This window comes from Tupaia chinensis, unplaced genomic scaffold (genome assembly GCF_000334495.1).
Source record: "Tupaia chinensis unplaced genomic scaffold, TupChi_1.0 Scaffold000121_1, whole genome shotgun sequence".
NCBI classification, from domain to species: Eukaryota; Metazoa; Chordata; class Mammalia; order Scandentia; family Tupaiidae; genus Tupaia; species Tupaia belangeri.
The window spans coordinates 1,218,533-1,240,253 of NW_006159588.1; the positions used below are offsets into that span (position 1 = coordinate 1,218,533).

The following is a 21,721-nucleotide window of genomic DNA, read 5'->3' on the forward strand; positions in this document are numbered from 1 at the left end:
GGGAGGAAGGAAGGAAGGAAGGAAGGAAGGAAGGAAGGAAGGAAGGAAGGAAAGAAAGAAAGAAAGAAAGAAAGAAAGAAAGAAAGAAAGAAAGAAAGAAAGAAAGAAAGAAAGAAAGAAAGAAAGAAAGAAAAGAAAACCTAACCCTAGTAATACATTGAATATTCACAGTTAAATAATCTTTCTGTTAGAAAGCCTTTATCTGGTGTAGTTGTTCATGCAAAATTCTTGGTATTTAAGGCACAAGAGGCAAGAGAATTGTTAGAGAGGCTCTTGTGCGGAATTATGTAAGAAGGAAGCATTCATTCTGAATTCTGAGAATGAATGCATTTGGAGTGGAGTTCTCACCTGCAGATTCTTAGGGAGCGGTGCTGCTGAGAGGCCACTGAACTCTGCTCTTGGTACATTAGGCTCAGGGAATTATGCAATGCTCTGAGGCAGACATAAACAAGGTCTGAAGCAGGTTTTCATTCTGCGAGGAAAACAAAAACTTACTGCTTAAGTTTCTGAAGGACTGCTTGAGTTCCTTTATGGCTGGGAGTGTGAAATAATGAATGTGCAGTGCCTGGCTGCCCTGGGAAGCTGCCGGCAGAGAGCTGGAAAAGGAGAGCTTGTCTCTACATGTTTCCTAATGGATGCTCCTTTCTCATCTTGGCTCATTTTCTCCCTAGTTAGTTTGACTGTGATTGCCATTCAGAAAGATAGTTAAGGAATTAGGCCTGTGTACAGGAGCAAGCTATTTTTGTCAAGTTGGAAGGATAAGTGTGAGGAAGGTGCATGCTGGGAGGTTTGCTCTGGGAAGAAATCTTGTCTTTTCCTTCCCTCTCTGCTTATCCACACAGCTTCCTAGGGCCATACTGCTGAGATTTGGGTAGCATAGTCTCCTTTTTATGATGTTTTTCTTACCAAGGAGGGGGAAAAGACTGCCATTTTGGGATTAAAGACCCCACACTCTTTTTCTAGGAAGAGAATTCTTTTCTAAAGAAGATAATTATAGTCGGTGGGCATTGTGTGCTTACGGTTTGGTGTTTGGTTTAGACCAGATCATGCTACTAAGAGGTAGATGTGTTAGGTGGATCCTCTGATCCTAGACTTTTTCCTCTTCTCATTCGTACCTTGGCATAAAAGTAACTTAAACTCTGGACTTCTAAATACGATGGATTGGCTCTTTTGCAGATTTAGCCAAAGTGGGATTTGATGGTGGGTAATAAATGGTAAACAATGGGATCAGCAGGTAGCATAATGGCTACGTCACTGGACTCCCATGTAGTTGACTACAGTTCGAGTCCCAGACCTGGTGGCTTAAACTCACACCAGGCGCGTGTGCATGTGTGCCGCAGGTCCCGAGAGAATAGATTGCGGCGTGGCCATCCCCCGAGGAGGTGATTTCTCGCTTTCTGTCTCTCTGTCTCTCTCTGTCTTTCTGGTGAGCACATGTGCCCTATAGCTGGGAAAACCTTAGGTCTTAGACTTATATCCCAATAAGCAAACAGCTTAACTCTGTTCATTAAGTTCACAGACTGTCTTGGCTTCTAGTGAGAAGTTTGGTTGTGATGAGCAATGGATGAGTGAGTGGGAAAGGCTTCTCGCTTAAAGAAGCATGTCTGGGGGGAACCAGCAGTTAGCGTAATGGCTATGTCGCTGGACTCCCACGTAGTCGACCGCGGTTCGTGTCCCGGACCCGGTGGCTTAAATCTCACGCCGGGCGCATGTGCGTGCGTGCCCAAGATCCCGAGAGGAGAATGGAGGAGAAGGGATTGCGGCGTGACCATCCCCCCTGGGGGGTGATTTCTCGCTTTCTGTCTTTATGTCTCTCTCTGTCTGTCTGGCGAGCGCACGCGCCCTACAGTGAAAATCTCTCCAAAAAAGAAAAAAGAAGCATGTCTGGGTACTACTGTACTCTTGATGTTTTGAGTGTCTATTAGCTTGGTATACAGGAGACAGCTCATTCTATTAACTCACTTTGTTCTCAATAGAAGTTAAAATTGAGCATAAATACAAGGCTATGATCAGGACTAATTAGGGGAAAATCACTTAGTCCCAAGCTGGATATGGGTAGATTCCCCAGGTGCTTAAAAAGTTTGGCTGGTCCTATAGAAACTATACGTATATGTATATAGGATTAGAAACATCTGTATCAAAATTGACCATTTTTATGTTTCTGGTTCTTATCTATAATTAATTATTTCATTCTTTTTTATGCTAATTGACCTTTAAAATTTTTCAGATGTTTGATTCAAGGGTGTTAGACATCAGTGGTTTCTCTAAGGGCTGCTGGTCTGTATTTGGAGACCCTGAACTGTGTCTGGAGACTTGTAGAATGTGTCAGTGGGTTACTGGCTGTTCAGGTGTGGTGTCTTCTGTTCCTTGGTGTTGAAGGCATGGGGACAAGGCAGGACTCGGACCTGAGTGGAAGGAGGCTGCTGAAAGAAGAGAGATGGGACCTGGACTCTAATTGAAGTTCTCTTATGACTACAGCTTGATGTTTGCCCAGTCCTCCTGGACAGCTCAGCTGGGAGGGATGACCAAATGGTTTTCTTGTGAAAGGAAAATTCAGACCCCTCCACCATACTAGTAAAGAATCTGTGGTCTCCAGATATAGTATTCCACATAGCAGCAGTGATCATTTTCACACTTTAATGTTACGTGTAAAATTTTATTTTATTTTTTAATTGTCAAAGGGTACATGTATTCACCATGGAGACAGAGAAGGGAAGAGAGGGAGAGAGAAAGAAAGAGAAATCATCAGCCAGTCCCTTCTCTTCCATTTTTCCATCCTGTCAGGATTTTGGGCAAGCATACATGTGTACCTGGCATGTTATTCAAGTCTCTAGGACTGGGATTCAAAACCATGGTTGGTCATGTGGGATCCAGCTCCCTTGTCACTGGGCTGGCCCAAACACTTGAAAACTTTAAAAAGAGCTTATTAGCATAAATAAACAAATTTATCAATTATAAAGACCCAGAAACATGAGGCCAGCAGGTGGTGTGGTGAGTAAGTCTCTGGACTCCCACATGGCTAACTGTGGTTCAAGTCCTGAGCCTGGTGGCTTGCTTTCTTACTTTCCTTCTCTGTCTGTCTCTGGTCAAATTAAAATGAATAAATATGTTAATTAATTCTTTTTAAAAAGATAACTAAAAATAAAGACCCAGGAACATTGAAATGGTCTATTTTGAGTCACAGAACTTTCAGCTCCAGAAGGAAGCTTTGTGTTTTTAAAGAATTATTTTATTTTGGGGATCACTAGTTGGTGTAATGGCTATGTCGCTGGACTCCCATGTAGTTGACCACAGTTCGAGTCCCGGACCCATGGCTTAAACTCACACCGGGTGCATGTGCATGCATGCCTAAGATCCCGAGAGGAGAATGGAGGAGAAGGGATTGCATCATGACCATCCCTCCTGGGGGTGATTTCTCGCTTTCTGTCTCTCTGTTTCTCTCTGTTTATCTCGCAAGCGCACATGCCCTATAGCAAAAACCTCTCAAAAAAAAAAAAAAAAAAGAAAAGAAAAAGAAAATTAAAAAATTATTTTATTTTTAACTCGATTCATTGATTGATTTTAATTTGCCCAGAGAGGGACAGAGCAAGAGAGACAGAGACAAACAGAGACAGAAAAAGTGAGAAAGCAAGCCACCAGGTCCAGGACTCAAGCCATGGTTGGCCATGTGAGAGTCCAGCACCTTTAGCCACCATGCCATCTTCTCGCCCCCAGAAGGAAGTTCTTAGGAATGGAGAGGTGCCACCTTCTTGTGTCCATGAGCTGGTTTTCTTCAGGCTCACTTTTCTGAAGTCCTCTTAGTCTACTAGCCACAATCCAATTTTCTTTCCAATTATTTGCCAGAGGGCATGTGTGCTCACTGAAGAGAGAATGAGAGAGAGAGAGAGAGAAAGAAAATGAGAGAAAGAGAAAGAAAGTGGAGAAAGCACTCTCCATGGGAAATGACCACAGTGCAATCCCTTGGTCCCATTTTTCCCTCCCTTTGGGATTCCATGCATGTAAGCATATGCATTTCCAGTGTGTTTCTCGTGCCACCAAATTTAGTACATGAACTGCACCATAGGCCATGTGGGATCCAGCTACTTTAACTATCATGTCACCAACTGGTCTTGTTTTTTATTAGTTTTTTAGTTTCGATAATGATAGAAGTGGCACGGTTATGGCATTATACTCTCACATGGCTGACCGTGGTTAGAGTCCCAGACCTGGAGGCTTGCTTTCTCACTTTCCCTCTCTCTCTTTCTCTCTCTCTCTCGTGAGCACATGTGCCCTATAGCAAATTTAAAAATAAATAAATAAATAAGTAATTCTTAAAAAGAAAAAAAATAGGAAAGAAAGAAATAGATGGAGAGAGGAAGGAAAGTAAGAAATCACCCCCCAGGAGGCATGGCCATGCCACAATCCCTTCTCCATTCTTTTCTTGGGCTTTTGGGCATGTGCACACACCAGTCATTTTTTTGAGCTACAGGGTCTAAGACTTAAACTGTGCAGTCAGCTTTGTGGGATCCAGCCATTTTTTCCCCCTAAAGAATTATTTCATTTTATTTGTTATGATTATTATTATTTTTAATTTATCATAGGGCATGTGCACTCACCAGAGAAAGACAGAGAGGGAAAGTGAGAAAGCAAGCTACTTGGTCTGTGACTTGAACCACAGTCAGCCAGTGGGAGTCTAGCACTAACCATCACACCACTTGCCGGCCCCAGAATCCAGTCATTTCAATCACTATGCCAGCCACTGGCTGGACACCCCATGGTTCAGTTATTCATTTATGTGTTTGCCTTAGGGTGTATGTGCTCGCGTGTGAGAGAGAGACAGAGAGACAGAGAAAGCACCTCCTACCAGGCATGGCTACACTGCGGTCCCTTCTCCATTGTCCCCTTGGGATTTTTGGGAACAGGCACACATGTGCCTGGTATGTTTTTCAAGCAGTTTGGCCCAGGCATCTTAACCACCATGTCACTGTCAGGCCATCCCCACATGGGGGGGGGGATTTTATTTTTTAATAATTATTTATTTTATTTTATTTATTCATTTTTTTTTTTTTAATTTGACTAGAGAGAGAGGTGTTGAGTGGGAGAGAGAGAGGAAGTGAGAAAGCAAGCCACCAGATTCAGGACTCGAACCCTGGTCAGCCATGTGGGAGTGTCCAGCACCTTAACCACCACACCACCTGCTGGTCCCCACAGTTCAGTTTTTTAAAGGGAAAAATTATAAACGTTTAATTACTCAAAAAAATACTGATTAAAAAAAGTCAAGAATGTGAAGCCAGACTGGTTGATCTTAATGTCTATGACCTATGCTACCAAGGTGGAAAACTTTCAAAACACTTGTGGGCTTCCTTATACATCAGCTTCCTGCCCCTTTCTAATTGGCAGGTGACATCTTGATTCTTGTATTCCATCTCTAAAAGTGAAAAACATGGCTACCATTTATCCCCTGCAATACTCCTATTCAACTTATCTTTCCTTTCTTGGCAGGGGAGAGGTTTTTACTATAGGGCATGTGTGCTTGACAGAAAGAAACAGAGAGACAGAAAGTGAGAAATCACCCCCATGGGGGATGGCCACACTGCAATTCCTTCTCCTCCATTCTTCAATCGGGATCTTGGGCACGCACATACATGCGCCCAGCATGAGTTTAAACCACCGGGTTCGGGACTCGAACTGCGGTCGGCTACATGGGAGTCCAGCCACATAGCCATTACACCAACTGCTGGTCCCCAATTTATCTTTTTTACTGAAAGTCTGGTCTTGTGGAGCCGATTGTCAGGACCTGGGTGGTGCCCATTCCCTTCCTATAGTTTCTAGCTTTTTTCCCTTAGAGCAGATCTATCATGGTAAAGAACTTCTAAAGGTCTATAGACAAGGAGCTGGCAGGTGGCATGGTGGTTAAGGCAGCTGGACTCCCACATAAATGACCATGGTTCAAGTCCTGGACCTAGTAGCTTGCTTTCTCACTTTCCTTCTCCCTCTTTGTCTCTCTCTGGTCAACTTTAAAAAAAAAAAAAGACAATGAATAAAATTAAATAAAAAAAATTCTTAAAAAAAAATAAAAAAGGTCTACAGACAAAAATCAAAACAGTACATCAACACCTCCACATGGGAGAGGAGCAGATTTTTTTTTTTTAAGAGGTTTTCACTATAGGGTGCGTGCACTCGCCCGACAGACAGAAAGAGACATAGAGACAGAAAGCGAGAAATCACCCCCCAGGAGGGATGGTCATGCCGCAATCCCTTCTCCTCCATTCTCCTCTCGGGATCTTGGGCACACACGCACACGCGCCTGGCGTGAATTTTAAGCCACCAGGTCCGGGACTCGAACCACGGTCGACTACGTGGGAGACCAGTGACATAGCCGTTATGCTAACTGCTGGTCCCTGAATCTGAATTTTTTAAGTGCATTTAAAAAACAAACAAACAAACAAACAAACAAAAAATTGCCAGAGAAGATACTGTATATGTGCTCACCTGAGAGAGATGGGGAAGGGGTGAGAAACCATCCCCTGTGGAGGATGGTCAGGCTGCAATCCCTTCTCCTCGATTTCTCCATCCTGTCGAGATTTTGGACACACAGGCACTTGTGCCTAGTGTGCTTTTCAAAGTGCCACGGTTGGGATTCAAATCATGGTCGATCATGGAGCTTCCTGTGCACGGAGCTTAACTGCTATGCTACTGGGCTGGTCTTTGAAATTCATCTTTAAAATAATTTGGCCCAATGAGGAACCATAGTTGAGATTCTTGGCACAATCATTAAATTCCTCTCTCTAGTCCCATTATATTCTTTTGGGGTAGAAGAATGGGACGGAGATTCTTGCACTGCAGGATGGTGGTGGCAGTTTGACTAGCTGTGAGGACTGTTGGTTTAATAACCCTATTGGATCCCACCAATTTCCACTTAGTTATTCGAACTATTATTATTATTTTTAAATAATTATTTAGTTAGTTTTATTTGTTCATTCATTTATTTTTATTTGAACAAAGATGGACACACAGAAAGAGATAGAGAGAGGGGAAGTGAGAAAGCAAGCCACCAGGTCCAGGACTCAAACTGGGGTCGGCCATGTGGGAATGTCCAGCGCTTTAACCACCACCCCACCTGCTGGTCCCATATTTCTAATTATTTTAGCTGCCAGTAGATTATCTTTCCCCAGGCGTGGAGCCTTTTGAAAACGAGCCATTTAGCTGGTTATTTCGGCCTGGCTACTGTGGACCATGACTGTAAGCCGCTGCTGTTTTCCCACATTAGGGTGTGAGAGTGAGCAAGCCCAGTGCAGAACTGTGGCTGGATTTCTGGCTCTGGCATCTGACCGAGTCAAACTGAGGAGCCGTGGGAAAGTTGCTGCACCTCTCCACGCACATTTGCAACACATTCCAGAAAAGGGGCGCTGATGTTCTTGTGCCTGGTTGTTTAGTAAAGAGAATGGCATACACTACCTAGATCAATCACTTCCATTAGTAGAACCGTCGCGATTTATGGACAAGCATGTCTAGCAAAGTGCTGGAGCTCACCAAGTCTGCAAGTGTGATTTAACTGGTAGCAGGGCCTAAATGTAGCACAGCCTCACCTAAAAGTGACAGATCCAGCTCCTATTCGTTTGCCATAATAAAGCACCACAAAACGGTGGCTTGATTCTCTCACAATTCTGTAGGCTCAAAGTCTGAAAACAAGGTGTTGGCAGTGTTCCTTTCTGGTGGCTCTGAAAGAGAGTGTTCCATGCCTCACTCCTAGCTACTGCTAGTTGGCAATCCTTGGCATTTCTTGATTTGTAGATACATCATGCCTATCTCTGTTTCTGTTAGAACATGGTCCTCTCCGTGTGTGTGTGTGTGTGTGTGTGTGTGTGTGTGTGTGTGTGTGTGTGTGTGTGTGTGTGTGTGTGTGTGTGTGTGTGTGTGTGTGTGTGTGTGTGTGTGTGTGTGTGTGTGTGTGTGTGTGTGTGTATGTGTGTGTGTCCAAATTTCCCTCTTATAAGGACACTGGTCTTTACGTTAGGACTGTCCCTAATCTGATAATGATCTCATTTTAACTTAATTATATCAGTAAAGACACCTTTTCCAAATTAGGTTACATTCACAGGTATTGAGGGTTTGGATTTCACCATACCATTTTGGGAGCACATTTCAACCCACAATACTCCCTTGACCTACCTCCCTCTGGGACTGTTGTATAGGCCTCTTACATCTGCCTGTGTCCAGGAGTCTCTCCTCTGTGGCCTCTCCACACCAGTAATAAAATGATTATTTTTCTATCATGTAGAAAGAGTCATATTATCCAGCCTGAAAATACTCTATGACTTCCAGAAGCTAAACTCTTCATCTGACTGGCAAAGCCCTTCACAGACCATTCTCATTCGAAAGCTGGACCTTTTGTCCTCATGGTGTAATCTGGAGCAAGGACCTGTCCCTTTTGCACAGGATCTTAATTGAAGTTGGCTTAGCCTGCCAGGCACTGCTAATTAGTCTCTTCCCCTCCTCCTGGGCTTCTGAATCATTCTGCCCCCTAGGAAGATTATTTGGGAAATGATTGGATTTCTTCCATGGCTGTTCCTGAGGATGCGATCCTTGCCTATTTTACTCAGATGTTGGTTTATGGTATTTCCACTTATTTCCTAAACTTTCAAAATCCTGAGAGAGATTGAAGGAGAAAGGATTGGGTGTGGCCATGTCCTCTGGGGGATGATTTCTCACTTTCACACTCTTTGTCTCTCTTGAGAGAGCACGTGCCTTAAAAAAAAAGAAAGAAAAAACTGCATGTGTGACTTTTATTATAACTAATATTTTATTAATATGTTGATGGGCATTTAATGATACAAAGGAAAAACAGTTACCTTAGTAGAATGAATTGAGAGAAAAATCTAAATGATGCTTGCTTCCAGAATATATAAGGTAATGAAAAAGGGAAATATTTATTTTACTGAGAGATGGAATTTTTATTTAGAGTAAACACTACATAAATGTAAAGGAAGCAGAAGATACCTGGAATGAGTCAAATGCTAAAAATGGGCAATTTTGGCAAACAGCCCCCCCAAAAAAGAATAGTAAAATTAGAGACCATCAGATGTCGTGGTGGTTAAGGCGCTGGACACTCCCACATGGCTGACCATGGTTCAAGCCCTGGACCCAGTGGCTTGTTTTCTCACTTTTCTTCTCTGTGTGTCTGTCTTTCTCTGGTCAAATGAAAATAAATGAATTAATAAAATAAAATAAAAATTCTTTAAAAAAAGAATAGTACAATTATGTGCAGGTCCCATCTTGAGGAGAAATTGAATGCTATTTTGGGATTTTTTTTTTTTTTTCAAATTTCCATGTACAGGACTTTTTAATATAGCTGTTCTCCTCATATAAATATTGAAACAAAATTTATCTTCTGAGATATTTTTCTTCATGTGACATTTCTCTCTTTCCCACATTCAGGTGAAAATGAAATCCTTGCAACTCTGCATGCCATCTCAAGCAAAAACCAGATCTGGAGATCGTATATCGGCATGGGGTATTACAATTGCTCAGTGCCACAGACAATTTTGCGAAACTTACTGGAGAACCCAGGATGGTAATGTATCTCTTGGTTAAAGCCAAGGAGCTCCGTGATGTGCATGAATCCCCCCACTCCACCTTTCCCACTGGAATATCTGAACCTATACACTGACACCAGCTACCACCACTTGTGCTGTCTCTACCCTCCAGAAACCTACCCTGTTCTCTGGTATGGGAAATCTTGCTCACATGTTGAGAAAGCAAGTTTCTCCCCACTTTCATTCTCATAAAATCTTGCTGATGCTAGTAATTTCTTCCTCTTCTAACTTAACTTCTATACTGTCTTTGAGCAAGATGCCACACCTACAGGTGGGTAGATTCAGGGCTTTCTCTTTGAAGATCCTTAGATTTTAGGCTATGTCTGAGCTTACTCAGCAGGTCAGGGTTGGAGTCTGGGAGAGAATCTAGTCCATCATCTTCTGTCAGGACTTAAAAGATTATAGGTAATTATGTCCCTCTTCCTCCTTCCCCCCATCATATTCTGGATTCACAACCTACTGAAAAAGAAGACAGTAGTCTCGTATGGAGATCGTGATATTAGCTTCTTTTTTTCTTCTTCTTCTTTAAGTTTTTGCTGTAGGCCATGTATGCTCACCAGGGAGAGACAGAGAGAGAGAGAGAGGGAAAAAAAGTGAGAAATCACTTCTCGGGGGATGGCCAGCTGCAACCCTTTCTGCTCCGCCATGCTATTTTGTTATTGTCCGTTGTTGTACAACATAAAGAACCATGTAGAGGTTCACATGCCAACTCTAAGTAAAAATCCACATTGGGCATCCCTTGGCAGGCAGAGGCCATGGCTCCAAAAGGGTCTGAGGCAGATCGAGCATCTGCTCTGTCTCGTCATTGGGAAATAATGTCTACCTATGGGAGGAAAGTGGGGATGCCCAGGCTTTCCTTTCCTTCCTTGTTAGATAGATGCCATTTGATATCCCAGAATATTTGATTACAACTTTATTTCAAATCATGCCTTAGTCTAAAATGGAAAAAGTCCTTTTTTTCCCCCTTTTATTTCCAGAGGGTACATGTACTGGCCAGAGACAGAGAGAGGGGAAAAAAAGAGAGGGAAAAAAGAAAGAAAGAAAAAAAGAAGGAAAGTGGGGTACGGTCATGCCACAGTCCTCCTCCCTACGTCTCTCTATCCTATCAGGATTTTGGGCACACACGCACATGTACCCAGTGGGTTTTTTTGTTTGTTTTTTCTTTGGAGAAGTTTTTGCTGTAGGATGTTTATGCTCACCAGAAGGACAGAGACAGACAGAGACAGAAAGCGAGAAATCAGCCCCCCCCCCCCCCAGGGGAGATGGCCAAGCCACAATCCCTTCTCCTCCATTCTCCTCTTGGGATCACTCACGCACACATGCCTAGCATGAGTTTAAGCCACCTGGTCCGGGACTTGAACCACGGTCTCTGGACTGGAACTGCGAATGGCCATGTGTGAATCCAGCACCTTAACCACTATGCCACCTGGTGGCCTCCCAAATCAATGAAACGCAAGAATTCAATCAACGCTTTGCATCTTTGTCTGCTTTTCCATAAGTGCAGGGTCATCCTGGTGGGTGAGAGTGCTTTGTCCAAAATGCAATTATTTGTGTCACATAATTGTCGGATCCAGATTTGCTGGCATGATCTCTCGTGCATTGCCATCCTGTACATAGCTTTTAGTTTCAATATGCTCCCTTTATTAGTAAAAGAACAGGAAAGCGGGACCATCAAAGAATTAGTTTTTCTGCTTTTCGTATGTGTGTGAATGTGTTTGCATAGCTGAGTACTTCTTTTTCACTGTGGAATTGGTAAAAGTTTGAATGGTAAACTGCAAGGTTGATTTCAAAAGCAAATGGCCTTTCTTTCCCCTGTAAGAAAAGCCTCAAAAGTTCATGAATGGGCTGCAGCATTCCCCATCTGAATACTGGCCAGCAGCCTTTGCTCTCTGCTGTGCAGAATATTCACCATATTGCTTCCTGGCTGTGAGCGGATGTGTTAATTTATGTTAGGAGCTGCCAGTGTTTTCAGAGAAAGACAATGTTGTCCTGTGCTTTTCAGTTTCTGTTTCTGAACATATTTTAAATATTGTTCTTCTGGTTCCCCGAAAGCTGATCTGACCCAGAGAGTGATACTGCACCATGCCTGAGCTGATAGGGAGGACTGTGCACACGTGGGTGGTAGACTTCATATTATCATCCTTTTGAATGGTTTCCATAGAGATGGAGCCAACAAATTCCGGTGACGTGAGCTGAAAATAAATGGACAACAGCCTAGAAAGAATACAAATATTTGGGCTCTTATATCAGGTTTAGAATTTGTTGTATAGGGTTCACTGCTACAATTGTTCAATTGCTGTTAGCATCAGTAATTTATATCAGAACATTTGTTCTCTTTTTGGCTACTCCTTGGCATAATGTTGCCACCAGGATTAAAATGAGAGAATTTCATGATTGTTTATCCTATTGCAAAACCCCTCTAAATCCCTCTTTTCAAATTCCAAAAAAATCACAGTCAAAATGCTAAGAGAGTAATAATTATTTTGGAGTATATGTTAATGCCATGTTGACTATATCAAACCTCCTATGTGAGCTGAACTAAATGCCTTTTTGACTGTGAAGATACTCTTTTTTTAATATTAAAATACATCTATAAACAAAAGCCAATTGAGTTAGTTAGTTGAAACATGCCCATTATGGATCACAGACACACTCTCTTCATCACTAATGTTTTACTCAGTTGAGGCAAACGAACCCTTGTATGGATGATGGCAGGCCCTTCCATAGCATTTTTTCTTCTCAAACCAGGGTTTATTTTTTATTTCCAGGCCTGAAACTCATTGTCCTGAGTCCTTTAATAGATTTTTAAAAATAATTCCCAGACCCGGTGGTTTAAACGATCATGCCAGGCATGTGTGTGTGCATGTCCAAGATCCTGAGAGGAGAATGGAGAAGGGACTGTGGTGTGGCCATCCTCCCTGGGGGTGATTTCTCACTTTCTGTCTGTCTCTGTCTTTCTGATGAGTGCACGCGCCCTTTAGCAAAAGTCTCTTGAAAACAAATAAATAAACAAACAAATACATAAATAAATAAGTTAAATAAAATAATTCTTTAGAAAATAAGTAATAGTTGAGCGGGAGAGTTGAAAACATACTTATGCGACAAATGTTAGATAATTTTCTATTTTAAGCACTGTGCTAAACTTATAAGGCAAAAAAGATGGGGATGATATAGGATATCACAAGAAAGCTTGTTAGTCATGATTTGGAGTTGGACACATTTTTTAAAAGTTTTCTTTCTTTTTTTGTTTGTGAGAGAGAAGAGAAAGAGAGCACCCCCTCACAAGGTCTTGATGCCTCAATCTTCTGCCAGATTCAGTCCCCCAGATCATGGGCATGTACACCATGTGGGGTCAGGGAGGTCTCCAGATGCAAACCTGGAACCTTCCTATGTTAATTAGCATTGCAGAGCATTGCATTACTGTTACACCACCATGTGGTGCTGGGGCTCAGTATTTAATGTTTCTTCCTTCAGAATTGGTAGAATGGTGGTGCCTTTGAAGGCATAAAAATATGCAGGGGAACCAGCAGAAGGCATAGTGTTTACGTCACTGGACTCCCACATGGCCAACCGCAGTTCAAGTCCTGGACCTGGTGGCTTCAAAATTATGCTGGATGCATGTGCATGCATACCCAAAATCCAAGAGGAGAGTGGAGAAGGGATTGTGGTGCGGCCATCTCCCCCTGGGAGGTGATTCTCACTTCCCCTCTTTTTTTTTTTTAATTAATTTATTTTTAATTTGACCAGAGTGAAAGAGAGAGAGAGGAGGGTGGGTGAATGAGAAAGCAAGCCACCAGGTCCAGGACTCAAACCACAGTTGGCCATGTGGGAATCTAGTGCCCTTAACCACCATGTCACTTGCCAGCCCCTCTCACTTTCCCTCTTACTGTGTCTGTCTCTCTCTTTCTCTGGCAAGTGCCCATGCCCTAAGGCAAAAATCTCTTTCTCAAAAAAAAAAGAAAAGAATATTCAGAAAGAGAAACTGTTTAGGAGTCTAGTCAAGAGAAAGCAGAAAAAGGGAAGTCAATATGGGATAGGATAGATTTGAAGCAGAACTATTTAGTAGTATCTGGAATGAACTATAAATAAATCTATTGGGAAAGGTCTATGAGTGTGTGCATTTAAAGATTTCTTAACTATCAAAACAGGGAAAAGACAATTTTTAAAGAACCCATAGGTGATTGAAAAATACTGGTTATATACTGAGTCTTAAAACACATACAGACACAGGGACCAGCAGTTGGCGTAATGGCTGCTTCGCTGGACTCCCATGTAGTCGACTGTGATTCGAGTCCTGGACCCGGTTGGTGGCTTAAACTCACGCCTGGCGTTTGTGCATGCATGCTTCTGAGAGGAGAATGGAGGAGAAGGGATTGCAGTGTGGCCATCCCTCCTGGGGGGTGATTTCTCACTTTCTTTCTGCCTCTCTCTGTCTTTCTGGAGAGCGCACACACCCTATAGCAAAAACTTCTCAAAAAAAAACCCCTAAAAAAACTACATACAGACACATATTCACATACATTTCCAGAAGTTAGAGAGATAAGAAACAACAATTTTCAAGTATTCCTTTGAAATTCAAAAGATTTAAAGTTGCTAATTTATGGTATTATTCACTTGAATGATAGTTGGGTAGTATGCTAACATTTCTAAAATTCTTTATGTATAGTACGCTAACATTTCTAAAATTCTTTATGTATAGTAATCGGAGTGTTAGGAAAAATATCCAATATAGGTGATGTCTTCTCAACTGATAACCAGGAAAACTGGCTACAGAGAGGTTCACAAATAACAATTTAAAAAATTTAAGGTTAAAAACCTGGGCTTCTGTGGTGTTAAGATTTGCTCAGTTAAACTCCACTCAATTAAAACAAACACACACTTGGGCTGCTGCTTCTTTTTTTAGAATTATTTATTTTTAATTTTTATTTATTTATTTACTTGTTTTTTAATTTGACCAGAGAGAGACACAGAGAGAGAAAGTGAGAAAGCAAGCCACCAGGTCCAGGATTTGAACCATGGTCAGACATTTGGGAATGTCCAGCGCCTTAAACACCATGCCACTTGCTGGTCCGCAGCACCTGGGCTTCTTAATACTTAGTATTTTTAAAGGTAGAGGGAAGTCTGTGAATCACTGTACTGTTTAAGGGAGCATAGACAAGTGTGGTATTTCCATAGAGGAGCACAGTAATGTGTACTAGAGCATTAAAATTAAGTATTACATATGATTTGAAATTCTATTCTAGAAATTTATACTAAGAAAATAAGATAAAGATAAGGATGTTCACTATGCTAGTTCTAATATTAAAATCAACAGTAATACTCAACTTGAAGAAACTTGCTGAATAAATTATAATTTAAATCAATAAATTATGATTTAAATATTATCAAATAAAATGATTTAACATGACAGAACAATCACCATTATTTCTGAATAGTATTTAAAGTTGTTAGAAATTGTCCATAGAATAATGTTAACTGGAAAAAAAAATGAAGACACAAAACCTCACACTCAACATAATCCTTTCAAATATATCCACACTTATGATGTACAAAAGAGACTGGATAGAAATGCACCCAGGGTCAGGTGGTGCCATGATGGTTAAGGCAGCTAGATCCCACCAGACCCACTGTGTTATTTAAGTCCCAGACCTGGAGGCTTGAAAAACAAGCTGGGGTGAGCATGCATGCATGTCCCAAATCCTAAAAGAAGTGAGAGATGGCAGAGAAGGGATTGTGGCATGACCATTTCCCATGGGGAGTGCTTTCCCATAGCTCCCCCAACCCCCCAGCTTCTTCTGGGAAGCACATGCACCCTCTGGCAAATTAATACACACTCCTAAATGTTAACTATATTTATCTTGAAGGTAGGAGTGGTTTTATTTTCTCAATAGTTGTCTGATTTTTCCAATTTGTTACAATGAACATGAATAACCTAATCATAAAAAAGATAGTAAATGTGTTCTGACACATAGCAGATGGTTCATAAATGGTAGCTGATGTCTTTAACATTTGAAATATACAAACACTGTTTATATTTTGGTTTACATCATTGTTTTTACAAATTTATAAAAAATACCATAATATCTTATATTCACTTTTTTTTTTTGGAGACATTTTTGCCATAGGGCACGCGTGCTCACCAGAGCGACAGAGAGAGTCAGAGAGACAGAAGGTGAGAAATCACCCCTCAGGGGGCATGAGCAGGCCCCAATCCCCTCTCTATTCTCTTCTCGGGATCCTGGGCATGCGTGTACACGTGCCCGGCGTGAGTTTAAGCCACCGGGTCTGGGACTCAAACTGTGGTCGCGACTACATGGAATTCAGCGACATAGCCATTGTGCTAACTACTGGTACCCCTACATTCACTTTTTAAATGAACACATTATGAGCATCTTCCATGTCAGGAAACATTCTTCTACAACATTATTTTCAGAAAATGTGTAGCGTTATGTTTATGTTGTGTAATTCATTTAATCATTCTCATTGTAGTGGCCACTTTATTGCTCATGTTTCCTGTCATACTCAGCTGTGATGAGTTCTTTGAGCATTGCTCTTTCTTCCTATTGTATGTCCAGTGTCTATCTTTATGGATATACTGAATCTTTCCCATTTATCAGAAAAGCACGCTGGTACATGTGTGTGTGTGTGTGTGTGTGTGTGTGTGTGTGTGTGTGTGTACATGTACATGTCAAATCATGATTCTGAGTAAAATGAAAGTTTTGTTTTAGGCCGTCTGAGCATATGGCAGGAGTAGTGACATGTCTTTCTGCAGGAGGGCAAGCTGTGTGGATGGTCTTGTCTGATTTGAGATCACAACGTCTGTGCCTTTTGTATGACCCCGTTTTTTTCAGATTCCCTTTCTACTTGCCTACACCACGTATTGTGTGCCTCATTCATTCCAGTTCACCACCCACTTAGAATTTGGCAAACTAATTTACAGTTGCTAAGCTAGGCTGTTCAAGGAGTTAAGTGAAGCAAAAATTTATTCTGCTGTGTGTGCATACACACACACACACACACACAACATACTGTTATACCAATAAAAGTTTCAGAAATTTATTTAAAAGTTTTCACATAGTACTGCTATAAGGCAACATCGCTATCCCAGTCACCCTCAAAGATAAGAAAACACTGATTTCAAGGTCTGCAGACAAAAAAAATAGAAAAAGAGAATCAAAATATCTTGAACATTATTACCAGAACAGGAGATAAAGGAACAAGGATTAAAGGAATTAAAAAGCAAAGCAAAGCAAAACACTCAAAACCTTTTTTAGAACTCTTTTGACTTGGAAGTTTCTAAACAATATAGGTCCCAAGCAGCAGCACAGACCTAGATGGACCCACCTCAGAGGTAGAATGAAAGTATTATTGTTGATAGGTGGCAGTTCCTTCAAAAGTTCGTAGTCACTCTCTGTTCCTCACCTTATTTCGTTTTAAAACATTTAACACTGGGCCAGCAGGTGGCATAGAGGTTGAAGCAGCTGGATCCCACATGGCCTACTGCATGGTTTGAGTCCCAGACCACGCTGAAAATGTGGGTGTATACCCAAAATCCCAAGAGGAGAGTGGAGGAGACAGGACTGTGGCATGGACTTCCTCTCTGGGGCTGGGAGAGGGCGTGATTTCTCATTTTCCCTCAATCTCTCTATCTCTTTGTCTCTCTCCATCAAGTTCATGTGCCCTATAGCAAACTAAAGACAAAACAATAAAAAAGGTATTATTCTGAAATGATTCCATTTATTTCTTGTCCTGTTTCCCCCATTAGACTGTATTTTCCTTGAAATCAGAGACAGTTATCTATTTTGCTTGTGAGTCTATAGTAGTTCTTGGCACTTAATGAGCCATAAATAGTTGTAGTATGGGTGAATGAATGAAGGAATGAAAATAAAGATGAAGGAAATAAGTGGGTTAACTCACATGACCAAAACTACACTCTTGGTTAATAACTTCAGGTCATAAAGTTAGAATCCAAGGGTATGTCGCCCTGTAATCATTTGCATCTCTGTTTTTCAATAGCTACAGAGTTTACTTCATAGACTCAGTAGCTGGATAATGAGAATTCTTAAACAGGCTTCTATTGACTTCTTAGGCACGTGAATAACTTCTTCCAGTTAGTATAAAAGAAAGATTCAAAAGAGGGGAGAGGAGCTTGAGTATTGGATATTATTAGAGTCTTGGGTGCTTTCCTATAGTGAACTGTGAAGAGTGTTCTTGTATCTAGAAGAAGCATAATAGGAAGTGACACTTGTTTATAATATCATAGGTGAATTCAAGTGAATTTTAAGAGGCTGCTCTCAACAAAACATATACGAGGGGAATCCATTAATTTTTTTTTTCTTTGAGAGGTTTTTGCTACAGGGCACGTGCACTCGCCAGAAAGAGAGAGACAGAGAGAGAGAAAACAATAAATCAACCCCTGGGGGAGTTGTCCATGCCACAATCCCTTCTCTTCCATTATCCTCTTGGGATCTTGGGCACACATGCACATGTGCCCGGTGTGAGTTTTAAGTCACCGGGTCCGGGACTCGAACCATGATTGACTACATTGGAGTCCAACGACATAGCCATTACACCAATGAATATTTTAATATTAATTGAATATCTTAAAAATAATATTTGTTTTCCTGGAGCTAGCAGATGGCGTGGTGGTTAAAGTACTGGACTCCCACATGAGAGGCTGCAGTTTAAGTCCCAAATTTGGTGGCTTGCTTTCTCACATTCTCTCTCTCTCTCTCGAGCACATGTGCTCTATAGCAAAATTAAAAGAATAATAATAAATAAGATAAAATTATGAAAATTAATTTTCCTTGGACTTTTTTTTTTGTTTACTTATTTATTTATTTTTGCCAGAGGGTGCTTGTACTCTCTGGAGAGAGAAAGACAAAGAGAGAGCAAAAGAGAAAATAAGAACCCTCCCGTCCCCATGGGAAATGGTCACATCCCAAACCATTTTTCTGCATTTCTTTGTCCTCTTGGGACTTTGGGTACGTGTGCACACTTGCTTGACATGTTTTTCAAGTCAGTGGGTCTGGGATTTAGAACTGTGCAGTCGACCATGTGGGATCTGGCCACCTCAAACTCAAGATCTTTGAAACAGCAATGTAAGATTTAAAAAACAAACAAACAAACAGATACACAAAACTAAGAACTGATTATCTTCGAACTAAAGATAATTATTTCAAACAAAAGATAATGTTACTGTGATTTAATTCTTAACTAGCTAACAAAGGCCAGAAGGAAAGCTTACTTATGTGTTATATAGTTCTCCTTTAAGAAAGCAAACTTAATTTTCAAGTCATAACTGTGAAATGAAAGCATTTCGTGAACTTCTTAGAATAGCAGAGTCACAGCTTGGATGTGGCCTTTTGTTTCCTTTACAGGATCACCCAATACACCCCATACCAGCCCGAGGTGTCCCAGGGGAGACTGGAGAGTTTACTCAATTACCAGACTATGGTATGTGACATCACAGGCATGGACATGGCCAACGCATCCCTGCTGGATGAGGCCACCGCAGCTGCAGAAGCCATGCAGCTGTGCCACAGGTGAGAGGCTCAGCCAGAGAGCCTTTGCGGCAGGGACACCCTCCAGTTGCTCTCTGCTGTTCTGTGCCCAGTGACGTGCACCTATGTATACACACACGTTTACACACCCATGCACACACACACACATTTGCGTGAATGAGAAACACTGTATCACTATTATTTGAGCTGAAATAACACTGGTTTTTAAAGAGCCACTTTTGGGACCAACGGATGATGTAATGGTTATGTTGCTGGACTCTCATGTAGTCGACTGCAGTTTGAGTCCTGGACCTGGTGGCTTAAAACTCACACCAGGTGCATGCACTTGTGTGCCAAAATCCCAAGAGGAGGATGAAGGAGGAGAAGGTATTGCAGCATGGCCATCCCCCCCTACCCCCGGGGTGATTTCCCGCTTTCTATCTCTCTGGTAAGTGCAAGTGCCTATAGGAAAAATCTCTCTCTCTCTAAAAAAAATTAAAATTAAGAAAAATAAAGAGAACTATTGTTTTACATTATATAAAGAAAGACATTTCCTTTTCTCTTGCTTGATGTTAGGTCCAGGAATGTTATGGCAACCCTATGATATTATCAAGGACCCATGCTTGTCTGTATCTGCCATCTGTAGTAAGTCGTTTTCTGGTGCTGAGAAGGTGATTCCTGGAGCTCTAGCCATGGCATCTGCACTGAAAAAGAAGGAAAGGAAAAGAGTAAAGTCCCTTTTAGCTAAATAATTCTTTAAAGATTTTTTTCAGAAGCCCCCCCACACACTCAAAACTTCTATTGAAAAAAAAATCTTACACTTCATTGGCCACCCCTTCCTGCTAGACCTCAGGAAATACATATTTTTAGACAGGCACGTTGTTGCCTCAATATACCGAGATTCTGGTACATACTGGAATAAAGGGAAGAGTGGATAATAGGTAGGAACTGGTGATCTGTAACACCACACATGAAGTACCGCCCTCTTGCATGAAGAATATTATTCTCAGGTTATACTTTACGTTTCTTAGCCTTCCCCCCATATTTTACATGTTGTCAATATTTCCTCATTCATTTAATTATCTTTCTGTTGTCTCCATTGTAGTACTCACTTGTGAGAAAGCATCATCATTTATTGACCCTCACCTACTACCCATTTCATTTGTTCCTACCTTTTATTTCTTTTTTAGATTTTTTTGCTAATGGAGAGTGTGTTCTCCAGAGAGACAGAAAGTCAGAAATCACTCCCCAGGGGGGATGGCCATTCCACAATCCCTTCCCCTCCATTCTCTTCTTGAGATTTTGGGCACATATGCACCCAGCATGAATTTTAAGCCACCCAGTCAAGGACTTGAACCATGATCAACTACGTGGGAGTCCAGCGTCATAGCCATTATGCTGTCTACTGGTCCTTCACCTTTTATACCTATCAATAATACTTTATGTGCATCCCTACAATAAACCTTTATCAAACTTCTGGTTATTTCCTGAGGATCCGTTTCTAGAAGTAGAATTACTGGGTCATGGTGTATAGTTAACAATTGCCTTCCAGTTCTCCTTTTCCTGATTTCTGTGCCTGTGAGCACATTGGAGAGTACCTTCCTGGTAGAATTCTGATGTAGGCAGTCATCTGCTTGGGAAATCTGCCCGCATTCATGGTGTGATTGTCTGAGGTTCTGTGCCTCTGGCCCCAACCGTCCTCATAAGCCTCTTTCTTGGCTATAGACTTGGGTTGGGGGTGAGCCCCAAATGGGCAGTAATGGAAGCCTCTATGGTCCATTCCAGCCTAGGTCCTTCTGCTTTCTGAGCAGTTGAAGGGGTGGGTTCAGGCTCTTCCACCTGGCAGGGGAGGAGAGCCACAAACCCACCCACTTACCCACCCACCTCTATGCTTATTATTCTCAGCTTTTCACTAATTTTCATCATAACGTTCTTATTGCCATCTTCCTGCTGCTCTCCCATCTCTTCCTTGCCTTATCTAAATAAAAGCTTTCTTCTCACATTTGCAGAAGCTGAATGCTTCCTAGTTGGTAGTGCTGCTTTTATTCTGAACTGCGTAGTGGTCAAGGGCTGTTCATACTGCAAATGCGAGACTTGCTTCCTCTTAACTCTCATTCCTTCAGGTCTGCCTTTAATTTTGCCCTTAAAAAGCAGCCTAGAGAGCTTAGGTGTGTGCCTTTTTATAGTTAGCCAAAAAAAAAATCTTTAAAATAGTAGTAGTTTTGTTTCCACAGCTGGTCATTTAAGCTAAGATAGCTCTTTCTCCAGATTTATTGAGATTCAAACTGAGAAGAGCACTATGTATTGAATAACTAATCACTTTTTGTATCTCCCCAGATGTATTTACTCCTTTATTAAATTTGTGTTTATTATAAAAGTAATAAGTGCATAGCAGAAAAAACAAAACAAAAACAAACAGTTGAGCAGGTTAGAATGAAAATGACAATTCTTCGTGGGGCATGGTCACACCACAGTCCCTTCTCCTTATATGCACATGTGCCTGGCAGGTTTTTCAAGTTGCTGGATCTGGAACTTGAACCATGTCGTTAGCCATGTGGAAATCAACTGCCTTAACTAGTAGGCCACAGGCTGGCCCTGAGTTCTTTCCCTTTTATGTTGAGTTAGGACACTTGGCTTAGTCTC

The 21,721-nt window shown here is 41.5% G+C and overlaps 1 protein-coding gene across 1 annotated transcript in view; it reads left to right on the top strand.

Moving 5' to 3' along the window:
• GLDC (glycine decarboxylase) overlaps positions 1-21,721 on the top strand; it is a 103,687-nt gene that overhangs the window by 15,540 nt on the left and 66,426 nt on the right. The window contains exons 3-4 of the mRNA XM_006144467.3: positions 9,418-9,553; positions 18,956-19,120. Coding sequence (XP_006144529.1) covers positions 9,418-9,553; positions 18,956-19,120 — 301 coding nt within the window. The remainder of the gene's footprint in view (positions 1-9,417; positions 9,554-18,955; positions 19,121-21,721) is intronic.